The 17687-nt window shown below is 42.9% G+C and overlaps 2 protein-coding genes across 6 annotated transcripts; one reads left to right on the plus strand and one right to left on the minus strand.

The window, feature by feature from the left end:
* Nucleotides 1–646: 646 nt before the first annotated feature.
* On the plus strand, nt 647–2492 carry LOC126715357 (uncharacterized). Its single transcript, XM_050415933.1, has 4 exons — nt 647–1025; nt 1106–1285; nt 1359–1756; nt 1847–2492. The coding sequence occupies exons 1-4, from the start codon at nt 749–751 to the stop codon at nt 2378–2380; spliced, it is 1389 nt and encodes a 462-aa protein (XP_050271890.1). The 5' UTR covers nt 647–748; the 3' UTR covers nt 2381–2492.
* On the minus strand, nt 2479–9344 carry LOC126715328 (uncharacterized). Of its 5 annotated transcripts, none has more exons than XM_050415913.1 (3): nt 3280–9344; nt 3080–3239; nt 2479–2839 (listed from the first exon to the last, which is right to left on the minus strand). In XM_050415913.1, the coding sequence occupies exon 1, from the start codon at nt 8841–8843 to the stop codon at nt 3615–3617; it is 5229 nt and encodes a 1742-aa protein (XP_050271870.1). In that variant the 5' UTR covers nt 8844–9344; the 3' UTR covers nt 2479–2839; nt 3080–3239; nt 3280–3614. The 5 variants fall into 5 exon arrangements, with proteins under 5 accessions (XP_050271870.1, XP_050271846.1, XP_050271863.1 ...); XM_050415889.1 differs by having other exon boundaries at nt 2960–3239; XM_050415906.1 differs by having other exon boundaries at nt 3080–3159; nt 3200–9344.
* Nucleotides 9345–17687: the final 8343 nt, after the last annotated feature.

A 17687-nucleotide genomic window follows, 5' to 3' on the forward strand; every position in this document is an offset into this window, starting at 1 on the left:
GCGAAGCCGTCAACCCTGTCAGAGAAAAGCCGTCAACCTTATCTGTGCAATCCGTCGAGGACGAATACCTGCTAACTACACCAACCGTCACCTATCCTCTGCTAAGTTCGGTAAGTGCTTCTAATTCACTATAGTCAAGTTACATTCTCGTCCATGCATTGTTGTTAGGCTTTTCATATCCGTCAACACTTTCAAACCCGTCGGTCTTAGGTTTTATTGTCAATTGTAGGAAATGTCTAGTGCGTCAAGTAACCAGTCGGTGGTTCGTGATGGGACGGAATACGAGGATGTATACCCGTCCGGTCATAAAGACCAAGAGAGCCCCGGCGAAAGTAGGAGTCCGTCTGCCTCCTCTTCATCCTCAACAAATGAGGATGTGGAGATAGTCGAAGTAGAAGGTTCCGATGATGACGGGGATAAACAACTGGAGTCCGTTGTAGGCGCTGATGGACTAAGGCAGTTCATCATGTTGCCAGAGTGGACTGTTCATAGGTTTACATCCGTCATCAGGGAGAGACATTTCAGCACCTTCAGGACCAACTTCCAAATCCCAGACTATGTCTCCATCCGTCTACCATATGTGTCGGAGAAGTGTTATTACGAAGGGGTAGACGGTGTAGGAGTGTACGACCAGGCATTGAAGGCTGGACTTCGATTCCCGCTTTCTACCCTTCATAGGGAACTCTTGCAGTATCTGGGGTTGTCCGTCACCCAGATATCCCCTAACGCCTGGAGGGTCTTCATAGCCATGGAGATTCTTTACGGTGCAATGTCAAACGGGGAGAGGAAATTGACGGTCCGTGAATTTCTTCACTGTTACCGTCCAGACGAGATTTCTGGATCAAGGGGGATGTACAGTTTTGCCAGTCGGAGCCCCTTGTTGAAGGTGATCTTTGAGACCCCAGACTCAAATAGAGACTGGAAGAGTCGGTACTTCTTCCTGGAGGGTGACAGATGGATGAACCATCCAGGGGAGACGGAGTTCATGCCCGTCGACACAACTTGGGCAGTTATAAATCAGACACGTATGCATCCGTCTAAATTTTGTGTTGCTTTTAATATCCGTCCAGTTATATGTGTATATCTTGATCATCTTTCTTTGCAGGTAGACGGCGCCCACAAGTCAGCCTCGAGGAGTTTAGCTTCCTTGAAAAGGTTTGCAAGAAGACTACGCCGGAGGAAAGGACTTGGGCGAAGTTGGTGAACCCGAGGACCATACATTGGTACTGCGACGGTCCTGAGCCCACCCAAGAAGCGATAAGATACGACGAGCGAGTTCACAAACGTAAGCCCGTCAACTTTACTTGGTCATTTACTTTGCTTTATTTTGTTTTAATTTCATCCGTCATTATTTGCAGAGATGGATGACGCAAAGAGGAGAGCTTTGATCAAGTCCCAAGCCGTCAAGAAGAGGGAATCCGGCGAGGAGGTTCCTAAGGCATCAGCTTCAGTCCCTAAAAGGAAACTGACGGTAAAATCCGACCGTCCCTTTAAGCAGCCAAAGGTCTCTCTTGAACCTGTGGTTGGCTTAATGGCTGAGGGTAACAAGGCCGTCACCCCAGCGAAGCAGGGAAAGGGCAAGGGATTGATGACGGTCCCAGACGGTAAGCAAGAGAGACCTCCTTCCCTTCTTCGTGATGACTCTAAGTATGCATTGGAGAAACTGTCGTCCATCATCACGGCAGAAGACTACGAAGACCTGGGAAACCATTCGACGGAGGCCATGGGGGAGACGGGCCTCTTTGCCGTCGCTCAGGTTGGCTATGTCAAATAAGTTTTTATACTTTTCTTTTTTTTCTCCTTTTTTTTTATTTACATTATGTGACGGTCTCTTTTCTACTCGCAGTCCTTGGTCATGATGAAGGGTCTACTGGACCGGTGTCTCAACCGTGAGAGTGCCTTGGACCGGGTTCGCGCGAAGGCAGAGCAGACGGAGGAAGAGCTCGGACAACTCCATCAATGGAGGACCAAGATGGAGAGGAAGCTGGAGCTCTCTGAGAAGGTGAGGAAGGAGATGGAGGAGAAGACGGCCGCTGCGCTGACGGCCATAGAGAATAAAGAGGCGGAGATCAAGCAACTCAAAGCTGAGATCCGTCAGGCGAAAGAGGCAGCCGTCGAGGAGTATCGATGCTCGGAAACCTGTTTGGGCGAGCTGTCGGACTCCTTCCTTCAAGGCTTTGATGACTCTCTCCGTCAAGTCAAGAAGGCTTATCCAGAGCTGGATTTGACGATGGTCAAACTTGAAGATCAAGCCCAGACTTCTGCCCTCCCCGTCGCCTCAGAAAATACGGAGGACCTTTTTGGCGACGGTGCTACTCAAGGAGACGGAGATTCCGCCCCGTCGAAGGATGTCCCGGTTACTGAAGAAAAGAAAGATTGATGCATATGTACTTTATTTTGTGAACAATCCGTCCTTCTTTTTTAATTGTATTAAACATTTGCCTTTGGGGGCTTTTTGCTTAATGTTAAGATATGCTTTTTACAATTGTTTAGTATTTTGTCTAAAGCTCCGTCTCCCTTCTTGGGGAAGGATTTTTTGTGAGAATATTTTGTTTGTCCGTCCGTATTGAGGACTTATTATTTTTTTTTTTTTATTGAGCACTTACAATTGAGGATCCGTTCATTCTGTGGTGTTGTATGACACTTTTGAACGGACTTATAAAAATTAACGTTGCCAGTGGTCCGTCCACTTTGCGTACTTGCTCTTTTATTATCCCTGTGGGATAGTCCGTCCACTGTGTGGACCTATATTTCTTCACCTTAGTGATCCGTCCACTTTGTGGACCTATATTTCATCACCTTAGTGATCCGTCCACTTTGTGGACTTACGTTTCATCACCTTAGTGATCCGTCCACTTTGTGGACTTACGTTTCATCACCGTAGTGATCCGTCCACTTTGTGGACTTACGTTTCATTACCTTGGTGATCCGTCCACTTTGTGGACTTACGTTTCATCACCGTAGTGATCCGTCCACTTTGTGGACTTACGTTTCATCACCGTAGTGATCCGTCCACTTTGTGGACTAATGTTTCATCACCTTAGTTATCCGTCCACTTTGTGGACTTACGTTTCATCACCGTAGTGATCCGTCCACTTTGTGGACTTACGTTTCATCACCGTAGTGATCCGTCCACTTTGTGGACTTACGTTTCATCACCTTGGTGATCCGTCCACTTTGTGGACTTACGTTTCATCACCGTAGTGATCCGTCCACTTTGTGGACTTACGTTTCATCACCTTGGTGATCCGTCCACTTTGTGGACTTACGTTTCATCACCGTAGTGATCCGTCCACTTTGTGGACTTACGTTTCATCACCGTAGTGATCCGTCCACTTTGTGGACTAATGTTTCATCACCTTAGTGATCCGTCCGTCCACTTTGTGGACCTATATTTCACATCCGCACATTTGGTGGAACTCCGTTACTTTGTGGGCAATTGTAACGGCATTCAAGTAGAAAATCAAAGTTGATAGAAATGTGTAAAGGAAAAGTGCCTGCCCCCCCGGGCTTAAAAAGGCACGACAAGATTGTAGCAAAAATAGTTAAACAGTTGATGGAAAAGTTAATAATGTCAAAAAGTCTTAAAAGAAAAACTGGTTATCGTGTCGTTATCACTGGTAGTATTTCCTCAAGTGCTCAGCATTCCACGGATGCGGCAGCTTTTCTCCGTCTACAGTCTCCAGGTGGTATGTTCCCTTCCTTTTCCACGACGTAACTCTGTAAGGTCCTTCCCAGTTGGGGCCGAGTTTTCCCTGTGTAGGGTCTCTAGTTGTACCCATGACCCTCCTGAGTACGAGGTCTCCAACTTGGAAGCTTCTTTGTCGGACCCGGGAGTTGAAATGTCTGGACATGCGATCCTGGTATCTAGCGATCCTCTGTTCTGCTGCCGACCTGACCTCATCTATAAGGTCCAGCTGTAGCCTCATGGATTCGTCATTCCTTCCCTCGTCGTGGTTGTGAACCCTGTAGCTTGTGAGCCCAACTTCCGCTGGGATGACTGCCTCGCTCCCGTAGGTTAGTCGAAACGGTGTCTCTCCTGTCGGAGTCCTCGCCGTTGTCCTATATGCCCACAGTATGCTTGGCAGTTCTTCTGGCCATATGCCCTTTGCCCCCTCGAGCCGAGTCTTGATAATCTTTAGCAGGGATCGGTTTGTGACCTCAACCTGACCGTTAGCCTGAGGATGGGCGGGGGATGAGTAGTGGTTTTTTATTCCTAGCTGTGAGCAGAAATCACGGAAGGGGCCGTTATCGAACTGCCTCCCGTTATCTGAGACAAGGACTCTAGGAATACCAAACCTACATACTATGTTCCGCCAGACAAAACTTCTAATGTTCTTTTCTGTAATGGTGGCCAAGGCTTCCGCTTCTACCCATTTCGTGAAGTAGTCAATGCCCACTACCAAGAACTTTAGCTGCCTTATCGCCGTTGGGAAAGGTCCCATGATGTCCAGTCCCCACTGAGCGAACGGCCATGGAGCCGTTATGGGGGTTAGCTCTTCAGCTGGCTGTCCGATAAAATTGCTGAACCTCTGGCATTTGTCGCATTTTTTAACGTAGGACTCAGCATCCTTTTGCATGGTCGGCCAGTAATACCCAGCTCGTAGCAATTTGTGCACCAACGACCGCGATCCAGAATGATTCCCGCATATTCCTTCGTGTACTTCCCTCATCACGTAGTCTGCCTCTTCAACCCCGAGACATCTTAGGTAAGGACGGGAGAAACCTCTCTTGTAAAGGATGTCTTTTATCAAGACGAACCTTGCCGCTCGGACTTTTAACTTTCTCGCTGCCTCCTTCTCTTCAGGCAATATCCCATCCTTTAGGTATGAAGTTATCTGCGTAGTCCAGTTTCTTTCGGAGCGTATCTCCTGCATGTTGTCGGGGTCTATTAGCGGAAAGATTTGAACGAAGGAAAGCACATTACCCGGTGTTATCATATGCTCTGCTGAAGCGGCTTTGGCTAGCCGATCAGCGGGCTCATTGTCTCCCCTGGGGATCTGGACGAATATTGCTTTTAGCCCGTCGACTCTAGCCCTCACTTGATCAAGATATCTCTTCAACCTTTCCCCTTTGCATTCGTAATCTCCGTTTACTTGATTGGTCACCACTTGAGAGTCGCAATGCACGACCACACTTTCAGCTCCGGCGGCTTTGACTAGGTCGAGTCCTGCTGCTACCGCTTCGTATTCTGCTTCGTTGTTGGTAATGGGGAAGTCGAGACGGACCATAGATTCAATCTCGTCTCCTTCAGGTGACAGCAATATTATGCCGGCTCCTCCAACTCGCTTATTGGATGATCCGTCGGTGTAGATGTTCCACTGGGGGGGTTCTTCCGCCCCCTTGTCCGCGTCATGCGTAAACTCTGCTATGAAGTCGGCTACAGCTTGTCCTTTAATTGCCACACGTGGACGGTATTTGATGTCAAACTCACTCAATTCAATTGCCCACAGCGTCAGTCGACCTGCGGCCTCAGGATTACTTAGTGCCCTTCGCAAGGGCTTGTCGGTCATTACGTTCACGGTATGGGCTTGAAAGTAGGGCTTGAGCTTGCGAGCCGCCGTGACCAACGCAAAAGCGAGTTTCTCCATAGGTTGGTATCTTTCCTCGGCACCGCGGAGCGCCCGGCTGGCGTAGTACACGGGCTTCTGTGTCCTGTCCTCCTCTCTGATTAAGGCCGCGCTGACGGCCACAGTGGAGACGGCCAAATAGAGGAAGAGCTCTTCACCTGGTTGCGAGGGGCTCAGTAGAGGTGGTGAAGATAGATAGGTTTTTAACTCCTCGAATGCTCGTTGACACTCGTCCGTCCACTCGAATGACCTTTTCAATGTTCGGAAGAAAGGTAAACATTTGTCCGTCGCTCTCGACACGAATCTATTCAATGCCGCTACCTTGCCGTTAAGGCTCTGTACTTCCTTCACGTTTCTCGGGGGGGCCATCTCCATTATGGCTCGGATTTTGTCCGGGTTAGCTTCGATCCCCCTTTGAGATACCATGAATCCTAGGAATTTTCCGGCCGTTACACCAAACGCGCACTTTCCCGGATTGAGCTTCATGTTGTAGGATCGGAGCGTGCCGAATGTTTCCTTGAGATCTTCCAAATGGTCTTCCTCCTTCCGGCTCTTCACCAGCATGTCATCGACATAAACTTGGACGTTCCTCCCGATTTGCTGTGCGAACATCTTGTTCATTAGTCTCTGGTATGTTGCCCCTGCATTCTTCAGACCGAATGGCATTACTTTGTAACAGAAGAGACCTTGACTGGTTACAAACGAAGTCTTCTCCTGGTCGTCCTCGTGCATGCGGATCTGGTTATAACCCGAGAAAGCATCCATGAAGCTTAGCAATTGGTGTTGAGCCGTCGAGTCCACTAGGATGTCAACCCTTGGAAGGGGATAGCTATCTTTGGGGCATGCTTTGTTAAGATCGGTGAAGTCCACGCACATCCGCCATTTGCCACTCGTTTTCTTCACCATTACCACATTCGCCAGCCAATCGGGGTAGTAGACTTCCCTGATGAAGCTTGCATCTTGGAGTTTGCGGACCTCTTCCGCTATTGCTTGGTCTCGTTCCGGGGCGAATACTCTCTTCTTTTGTCGGACGGGTGGGAACGAGGGCAACACATTCAACTTATGTACCATGACCGAGGGATCGATTCCTGGCATATCGTCATGGCTCCAAGCGAACACATCCTTATTGCTCCTCAAGAAAGCTACGAGCTCTTGACGGATTGCGGGTTTGGCAAGCGTTCCGATCCTGGTAGTTCGATCTGAATTGGAACTGTCGAGAACTATCTCCTCTAGCTTCTCAGTAGGTTCTGCCGTCGTTCGGTGTTCTTCTATGTTCAAGGCCTGGATCTGGTCTTCCACCTCCATCATAGCTACGTAGCATTCTCGTGCGGCAATTTGACTTCCGCGTAGCTCTCCTACCCCATACTCCGTTGGGAACTTGATCATCAGGTGGTAAGTTGATGTTGCCGCCTTCCAGGAGTTGAGCGTTGGTCGTCCAATAATAGCGTTGTAGGCTGACGAGCAATCGACCACTAAGAATGTTACGTCCTTGGTGATTTGTTGAGGGTAATCTCCTACTGTCACCGACAACGTGACTGCGCCCAAAGGGAATATCCTACTCCCTCCGAAACCAACGAGTGGGGCGTTTGTCGGTATCAGCAGCTCCCTATCAATCCTCATTTGTTGGAACGCCGGATAATACAAGATGTCGGCCGAGCTACCGTTGTCGACCAACACTCGGTGGATGTTGTAGTCGCCTGCCCGCAAGGTGACGACGAGGGCATCGTCGTGTGGATGGTGTAGGCGTCTCGCATCCTCTTCCGAGAACCCGATAATAGGGCCTTCCCTTCTTGCCATCTTCGGCACTGTGCCTGCCAATTGAACATTTTGTACCATCCGAAGATATGTTTTGCGAGCCTTTTTTGACGATCCGGCCGCACCTGTTCCTCCAATTATCATCCTTATGTCCCCCAGTGGGGGCCTTGGTCGCTCGTTCTCTCGGCGGGGGTGTTGTTCTTGTGGGGGTTGATCCGTTCTCTCCTTACTGACGAACTTCTTCAATTTCCCTTGTCGGATAAGGGTTTCGATTTGTTGCTTCAAATCATAGCAGTCGGCCGTGTCGTGACCATGGTCACGGTGGAAGCGGCAATATTTGTCTCTGGACCTTTTGTTGGGATCACTCTTCAGCTTTCCCGGAAACGTCAGGGATCCTTCGTCCTTAATCTGCATTAGGACTTGGTCTATCGGGGCGGTCAACGGAGTGAAACTTGTGAACCTTCCGCCCATTGGTTTTGGGCGTCTCTCCTCCCTTCGATCTCCCATCCGTCCTCTCTTCCGCCCCTGGTCCTGTCGGGGGTCCTCTTGTCTGTCCCTTTTCTTGGGTCTGTCTTCTCGGGCTAACAGTGCGTCTTCAGCGTTCATGTACTTGGTGGCCCTGTAAAGCACCTCTGACATGGTCTTTGGGTCGTTTTTATATAGGGAGAACAAAAACTTACCCCCCTTCAGCCCGTTTGTGAACGCGGCCACCAATATTTTGTCGTCGGCTTCGTCAATCGAGAGCGCTTCTTTATTGAAGCGTGATATGTAGGCCCGTAACGTCTCCTCCTCTCTCTGCTTGATGTTCATCAGACAAGCCGTGGATTTCTTGTACCGATGTCCTCCAATGAAGTGTGTAGTGAACTGAGCGCTCAGCTCCTTGAAGGTGCCGATGGAGTTTGGTGTTAGTCGGCTGAACCAAATCCTCGCCGCGCCCTTCAGGGTTGTAGGGAATGCCCTACACATAATTGCGTCTGCCACTCCCTGGAGGTGCATCAGGGTTTTGAAGGTCTCCAGGTGATCGAGAGGGTCCCTTATTCCGTCATAACTGTCCATACTCGGCATGCGGAACTTGCTCGGCAGGGGGAAGGAATTGACGGACGCCGTAAATGGCGAGTCGGTCCGGTTGACAAGGTCGTCAAGGTCACTGGACACTCGCCCCTTGAGAGCGTTCATCAGCACTTCCATCTGCTCCTTCATCGCCTGCATTTCCGCGATGATGGGTTGTGGAGCTGTATCCGTCACTGAAGGGATGCTAGTGTCCCGTCGCACTTGTTTGCTCGGTGCGTTGCTCTCCTGCGGTCCGTCATTATTTCTCCTCTCCGCACTGTTCCCTTCTTGATCTCCCTGGCTATTCACCGCCGCACTCTTTTGATTCAGCTGCTCTACCAGGTCGTGGTTTCGCTTGGTGAGGCGCTCCACGGCTGCGGCGAGCGTCTTGACCTGTCTCTCGAGGGCAGTCGTAGGGGCTTCTTCGTGGACGTCATTAGTGGTTGCCATCGAGCGCGTGAGTACCATGTAACTCTTTTGTCTAGGAATGTTATGCAGTCCCCACAGACGGCGCCAACTGATGACGTCGATAACCGTCACCAATGGGTCACACCGCACTCGCGGCTCGACTCGAACCTGCACGACGAAACAAACAAAAGAATCCTTCAGAGAAGCACCGGTGTGGTGCCGGCCGAAGGCTCTCCGACGGTCAAGTTAGAATTCCTTTGTTTTTACTTAGTGCGTTAGAGAGGGTTCATAAAGCATACCTCGATTTCTGTGGGTATTACGCCTTTTATAGTGATAAGGGGTTGACTTTCCCTTTTTGGTTCCCACATCTTTTCAATGTGGGACTCTACTCCCAATTCTTCCAAACGTGGTGAGCAAGGATTCTCATTACCGGACCATGGGCCCTTGCTGCGTCAGTAGTGATGGGCCTTCAAAGCTGGGACCATACTTACGCAGGCCCAAGAGACCCAATCCGTCAGGCCCATTAAGGTAAGCCCATCATGCCCAATATTTTATCATCTTCAGTTTTATTTCTTGGGTGGTAGGAGATGGGGCACGAAGTGGGCACTAAATGGTTAGAAATAGTAGTGGCAGCAAAACTAAGGGATTCTTGGTTCCTAAAGAGAGTGGAAGATTATTTTGGAGAAACAGCAATGGTGGGGTTGGTCCTCTATGTCTTTTTGCTTAGTTACAGGCCTACACGTGTGTGCTTATAGATGTGCACGTGTGTAGTGCCTTGAGGCTTGCATATCCATGTGCATTGCCAATACATTAGTCTTTGGGGTCCTCTATGCTTTAGGCGATCAGGTACAATTGAACCCCGTCGGTGGATAGAAACATGTCTATGCTTGTAGCTAGTTTGAGGTGAAGTTGGCTTTTGAAGTTCAAATGTTCAATCCATAGAGTATAGGGTCTATATATAGACCCACAAAGCAGCTATGCACTCATCGCAATTGCTTTATATGAATGACAAAATGTCTTATAGATGCTATAGTAATTTGGTGCATCAGCCTGAATAAGAAGTAAAATGTATTGTTTGTATTTAAATAACCTTTTGTTATTCTTCTTTTTAATCTCTGGTAGAAATTACTCAATGAGTTGTGGAACAATTTAGTTTAACACAATATGATATATAGCTAGAAATGCTATACTTGTTAAGAAAACTTAAGTTTGAATTCCCCATTTTTAATGATTTGTGTCTGCATGTGTGAGAAAAAGAAATCATTGATTAACATGGTATATATATTTTATTTATAAGTTACAGTAGGTTTGTTGGGGATTGCCTGTATAGTCTTAACTGTGGTCCAAAAGAAAGTTTCTTTTATTATTGTTGTTATTATTAAATTTTTTTAGTTAGGAGGAATTTCATGGTGGGTAACCCTCACTGCCAAAAGATGCTTCTTTTGTTTGATTTGATAACATATTTTCAATCATGCAGGGCCAAGGAGACTGATATTTTAGTCATTTGAATGTGACTGATGTTTATTACTCAAGAACTTCCATATTCTATTATTCCTTTCGGTATGGATCATCTAAATAATTAGCTCTCAATGGTTCCCTCTTTGCTTTAGCAACCAGCTTTTAGGATTAATCTGTATATGGTTAGTCAATAATCAACTAAAGCACATTCCCTTTGCCTCACATGTTTTGTCACTATTGATCTTCCTAGATTAGAGAAGGAAGATTCACAATAGTTTTAGTAGTTGCAAACTAAGTATGACTTCATTGATGGATCATAATAAACAAAATTCTCATTATTTTATACTTGTAATGATGGTGAAATAGCGTAGAAGTGATTCTTAGTTATAATGTGGGCCTTATTATCATCTCCATATGCATGATATTGTCAAAATATCATTAAGATTAGTCACTTTTAAAATTTAAATTAAAAAAAAAATGCTATTTCTACATTCATCTTGATTTGTTCCGCACTAGCATGTCTCACGTAAAGAGATTCGCAATGAGTACCTTTCTCATTTCTCACATGATGACAGTAAAAAAAAAAAAAAAAAAAAACGAACGTGGAATTTTATTTGATTATCAGTTTAGTCATAATCCCATGGTGTTCAGCTATTAGCCGCATAGAAATTTGAGGCTAAAATTAGTGAGAGAGTACAAGGGATCACAAAAGGTTTTTCTTCTACGTACGCAACAATGAATAATTATAGTTTTCCATATTAGTCAACATGAATATGACTCATACTGATCCTCTATACTCTTTTCTAAACAATATTTTACACCTATAAGCAAATGGGATTCAATTCGTTAGACGTAACAATCTCAATTAAACAGATGCATGAACAATGATCTATATGAGATTTTATATATTCCTTTTGAATCTTTTGCAAGCTTTGATTCCCTCTCATCCTACTTTCTTTGATGACATTAATTTGACCCTTTTTATATTATGTCACTGTCATAGGAAGGAAAATCTTTCCAAAGAACTCCATGATTATAAGAGAGTAAAAGAAGAATTGAAGATTTTAATTCAAAAAGGAATACAAGTACGTACAAGATAGTGTTCAAAAAGGTGAGTTGGAAGAGGAAATGGGTAATGGAGGTGGGTGTGGAAGATTGAAGAAGATAAGGACTTGTATATGTAGCTGCAAGTAAAGGAGATGAAGTGTGACAGAAATACTACTCATAAATAGAAGTTAAAGAATATTAGGTAAAGTGAGAAGAAAAAAAATTCCTAGGTAGTTCCAGCTTTCCCGGCCACAAAAATGATGTGCCAACATGCATGGTACTATTGTCTGCGTTGAATAAAAAATTGATAAGCTAATTTTATCTAAGGGTTCTAAAATAATGTAATTACATTTTCCATTATTCCATATATTATATCACTGCAAAATGCTTCATTTTAAATGCAAAAGTTAAAACTTCTGTCACTAAGTAATGGATTATTGTTATAAGAAATCTTTTATTTTTGCCTGTATTATGGCAGGTGGAGTCTGATAAAATTTTATATGAACACAGAATTCAACCATATTACTCTTCTGAACTAAATTTTCTCGATTATGAACACTTAATTTTACCATTTTTCATTCTCAAAAAAAAAAAAAAAAAAAATTTACCATTTTTCCAGTGATTGCTTTTTTAAAAATGCAAGATAGTGTTTCTTGATTCCAGTTAAGAATCATTCCCATGCCCAGTACTGAAGTAGTTCGATAAATGAAGCATGGCAAATAACATGTTTATATTGTGGCAATTATCATCAATCATGAAGCATCTTAAGTGATTGATGTCAGAAAGTGCGTTCTTCAAAGTTATCTAGTCAGAAAAAAGTACCAAGGTACAATGTGATATTTTCATATGCGATTAAATAATCGATAAATTGTTTAATCCATCAACACTTTGCTTTAGCAGTCCTTAAATGAGTGAAATGGGACCTAATTTGTTATTATTCCTCTTACGTATGGTCTCTAGAAATTGTAATAAGTAATGGATGAAAATTAGCTCAGTTGATAAAATATTTTGTTAATGACAAGGGATTCGAGAATGAATCTTGCCTATTCCAAGAGAGTGAGAGAATGAAAGGAAGAAAGATAGAAAATATTGATTAGATAAAACTTTTAGTCATGGAATATAACTAGATAGTATATGAGAAATAAAATTTGATTAGTTTGTGATGTATTTAGGACAAATAAAATGGAAGGCTACCAAGGATTGCTAACCATCACTTTCAACACCCTAATTTTCTTTTGGTGTGTAGTGAAAATTTAAAATATTATGGAACATCAAGAAAAAGATGAAAAAGGAAAAATGAAAGAGATTAATGTGGTTTGGTGACTAAAACCTATATCCACAGAACCAAAAATATAAAGGATTGCATCTTTTATTTACTTTTGACAATACATTATAGCAAAGCCGTATATTTACAATGGGACTTAAGAAATTTGAAAATAAGTTGATTATTAATTTGAATTATTTTGAATTTTGTTAAGTTTTAGATTAGCAAATTCATGAAAATATAATAATCATTGAGTCTATATTTGTTATTGAAATATCCAAGATTAGTTTGTTTAGAATCAATTCAAGAAGACAATATGTCATGTTTCAACTACCATTCAATCAACTGTCGATCGATTGAACTCAAGGATTCGACTTAAGCTTTCAATTGCTTCTTGATCAATCGAAATAGGATTTTCGACAACTCTTTGGTCACTACTCGATTGAAAATTGTGGATTTGGTATTGTGGTGTGTTTTTAATTAAATTGATAATTTGCTCTTTAAAACCTATCAAATCTACTATATAAAGACTCTTATATGTATGACTTTTAAAGTGGTTGACAAGTTAGAAACCATGTGCTATTTAGAGAGAATGTCCTACCCTCCATCTTAATGAACCTGCCAATACAAAAAGATATATTCCTATAGGTTGTATCTATTCAATGAGTTTGAAACCACTAAAGTTCCATCCTAGTGCTATTGTTGCAGAGATCAAACTTTCAATGAGGGTCCCTAGAGTCGGTTAGAAGGTCTAATCATGATTATGGACGAGGTTCGTGAAAGAAGGGTTTCATACAGAAAGTAGCTAATGTGGGATCGTATCAATAAGTTTATCTACAAAGTAGACAATCATGGCTATGAACTAGATTGTAAAACGTTTCTCTATATGGTGTATTTTTCTTATTGGATTAGAGGTATTCTCAAAGTGTTTTTTCCTTTTGGTAATTAATTAATTCTCTCTCTGTCTCTGTCTCTCTCTCTCAAATAAAGTTTTTTGGTAAGGACTTTTGATGTCACGGAAGTTATAAGAAAACAAATGTGTTACTTTCTGAATGGGAAAAGAACCTAAACATGCTAGCTTTTGAATGAAAACCTCAAATCCACAAGGGATCCATTGAATCCACAAGATGATAAGGTTCTAGAATCCATTAGAGAGAAATAGATAAAGTCTGTATTTTTTATAAATCTGAAAACTGGACTACCTTAGAGCATCCATTGCAGTGGAGCTAAAAATTTAGCTATTTAGGGTGTGTTTGGTTCGCGTAAAATCATTTCCGGAAAATATTCTATTTTCCGGAAATGCTATTTTCCGGAAAGGAAAACGTTTTCATGTGTTTGGCTGTCACAAAATTCATTTTACGGAAAATTAATTTTGGTGTTTGGTTCGGTAAAATCATTACCAGAAAATACATCAAATCCGGCGAAACGCTCGTCCGACGAGCGTCCGACAAGCGGCGCTCGTCGATCGACGATCGCGATCGACGAACGCGCTCGTCGATCGCGCTCGTCGATTGCGATCGTCGATCGACGAGAGACGAGCGCGATCGAGCTCGTCGATCGCGATCGTCGATCGCGCCGCTGGATCGACGATCGCGATCGTGCACCGCGCCGCTCGTCGGCGCGGTGCGATCGTCGGACGAGCGGCGCGATCGTCGATCGCGCCGCTCGTCGGCGCGATCGTCCCTCTCTCTCTCTGATCTGGGCTCTCTCTTCTCTCTCTCTCTCTTTTTCCGGAAGTAAATTGAAGTGAAAATGAAGGCAGAAATCATTTTCCGTGGTCAAAGGGAAAATTCATGGTCAACCGGAAATCATTTTCCGGAAAATAACGTTTTCCGTGACAGCCAAACACCGAATTTTCCGGAAAATCATTTCCGGAATCAGTTTGAAGTCAATTCAAACGCACCCTTAGCTCCACCAAAAGTTACTTTATCTATTTTACCTACACACATGCTGCAGCGGTGGATTTATTTTAGCTTTTAACGCAATAAAATAATATAAACATCACAATAAAATAAGATATCTACTACAATTAAATAATATATTCACTATAATAAAATAATATATCCACCAAAAGTTACTTTATCTATTTTACCTACATACATGTTGCAGCAGTAAATCTATTTTAGCTTTTAACATAATAAAATAATATAAACATCATAGTAAAATAAGATATCTACTACAATTAAATAATATATTCACTATAATAAAATAATATATCCACTACACACAACCACACACACACACAACCATAACCACAACCACCACCACCACAGCCCACAACAAAGAAAAAAAAAATCAACCAAGCCCACACCCACCATCACCACAGCCCACAACAAAGAAAAAAAAAATCAACCAAGCCCACACTCACCAAACCCACCAGGCAACACCCACACCCACCACCACTAGACATGGCAAAACAGGCAAGTCAGGTTGGGTTCGGGTCGGGTCAATTGGGTTACGGGTCACGGGTCAAAAACAGGTCATTTTAAGCGAGTTAAAAACAGGTTCGGGTCAATCGGGTTGCGGATCGGGTCGGGTTGGGTTGACCCGTATTTTCACATGATTTTTTTTTTTTTTTAAGAAAACAACATGTATTTGCCATTTGGAAAGTTATGCAACAAATTACTTGATGTAAAATGCATTATTTTGAATTCACAACTTATATCAAGAATAAACTCAGTTAAACTTATTAATACTTATTCAATAACTTTAAAATTATACAAATCCAAACATTGCTATCTAAAACAAAATAATACAAAAATAAATAAAACAATTACACAAGTTTTATTTCTACACAATATCAACATCCCAAAATATAAAACAAAATTACAAATGACTTATTGGATAACTCATTTGATAAAGAATAAAAACATATAAGAAATTTATAATCTTGAAAATTAATTTTATAATCTATTATCAATTATGGTTGACACTCTATTTCAATTTGAGATATACATTAAAGTTTGATCGCTTACTTATTTATACATGGTCTTTTTTATGAATATCATATCATTGTTAAGCAACACATACTCTAAGAAATATCATAATTTATTTTGAAAAACCATTTATTTTGGACATAAATTGTTAAAAAATAGGTATAAGCATTCATAATTTATGCTAATTTGATACTTTGGCTTTACTATTTTCACACTTGTGAATGTTTCTCACACATGTCTACAATTTTTAACTCTATAAATTATCTTGGCATGTACTTTGCTATTTGATATCTAAAAATCTTTACTCATTACAGAATGTTCAACCACATGCATTTATCTTTCAATTAATTTGCATGCAGTTATGTAAATGTATCAATTGTTTCTTAAAACTCACAATAAACAATTAAACCAATATTGTCTTAATTTTACTCTTTTTTTAACCCAAAAAAAAAAGTTTTAAAAAAATGGTTTGGATTCGAGTCGAGTTGGGTCATGGATCAACCCGTTTTTGCTTCAGGTCAAAAAAATTGAGTTCGAGTCAGGTATTTTTTGGGTCGAGTCGGGTCAGGTCATAATTTTCTGACCCGTTTTGCCATGTCTAACCACCACGAAACCCACCCAAGCCACCCACCGATGCCAACGAACCCAGCCATAGCCCACTAATGCCGACAAACCTAGTCACCCACCGACGCCGATCTACCCACACAACCACAACCAGCACCACACCACAGCCCATAACAAGCAAAAAAAAAAAAAAAAAAAAAAAAAACCAAGTAAGGGCGAGATGGGTTGGCGGTGTGGATCGACAGCGTAAGCCAGTGGCGTGGATCGGCAGCGTGGGGGTGGGCTGGCAACGGTAGAGGAAGTTGAGAGAGAGAGGTGAGAGTTGAGAGATGATCAGAGTTGAGAGAGAGAGAGGTAATATTTTAATCGGGCAATGAATAAAAAATTATTATTATTTTTAGCTCTAAGCTACAATACACATCCATAGATAGATGTGCACTGTAGCAATGAAGCTAAAAAAAATAGTGTAAGGACTCAATTTGTAACGACCTCAAAAATAGTTTTGGGTTCATACGTTAAGGGCCCAAATAATATAATTTGTAGAGCGTGGGCTTAAAAGGTTAGGCCTTGGTCACCGGACGGTGGTTAATCATGGTACTTATACAGAAATGAACCATGTTCGCTCGAGAAGTCTTTCTCCTCGGCATGGCTTGGGAGGCTCTGGTTCTTGGCCTTTTTCCCAGCCCCTTTTTCTAGATTGCTTACTTCTCTTTTTATATTAGCCTTTACCCTTTCTCCAGCGTCCACGTGTAGGCTCAGTTTTCCAGGGCTGATACTTGTCCCATCAACCCATACCCAAAGTGGTTAGGGGTGGTTGTAAAAGCTGAAAAGCATTGCTCTGTCTAGCGCAGAGTATTTAATTGCAGTAATGACAGCCTTTCCTTTGTCCTTTGTTGCCATATTGTCCAGGAATCCTTTCTCCATCAATGTGGAGGTGTTCAGCTTTTCTTTAAACTGTTCCTATACCGCACTTGCACTTTCTTTCAGGAGCGCGTTGTGATGCCGAGGATAGAATCATCCTCGGCTATATCTCTAGGTCATTTGGACCTTCACTGTACGTCCTTGGCAATATTCCTCCTCGACTCGAGCCTTGGGCCCTAAAGCAAAAATGGGCAAGGGTCACAAGCTCTTTGGCCCCACTAATAGCTTTAGCTCTACTGTTGTATACTTATTTTTGTGTTTTTGGTGGAGCTAAAATAGCTATATAGCTTTTTAGTTCCACTACTACAAGTACTCTTAGAGGTTATAATATGTGAGAATAGTAAAAAGAAAATCTAGGACAGTTAGGAAAACGCCTAGAACCCTAATTCGCATCAGTCACGTAATTAGGTGGCAAAATAGAAATTTTTGCCAAAAATAGAAAATACTGTCCTTAAGAGACATCTCAAAAAAGACAGAATCTTATTCTGACTTTTAAATTAAAAGTTATTATAGAAAAAACAAATATTATTATTGTGGGGCCCAATAGTTTGTGGGTTTGGCCCGCTCGCTTATGGGGAGTCCACAGACCCCAAACTGAAGGAGGCCAGGGCCCAAGCCCAAAAATATTAAGCCCAAAGGGGCCCGAAGATATGGCCGAGGACAGCTTAGTCCTCGGCAGACCCAAAGTCTCATTGAGGAAAGTGGCATACAAGC

This window comes from Quercus robur, chromosome 1 (genome assembly GCF_932294415.1).
Source record: "Quercus robur chromosome 1, dhQueRobu3.1, whole genome shotgun sequence".
Lineage (NCBI taxonomy): Eukaryota > Viridiplantae > Streptophyta > Magnoliopsida > Fagales > Fagaceae > Quercus > Quercus robur.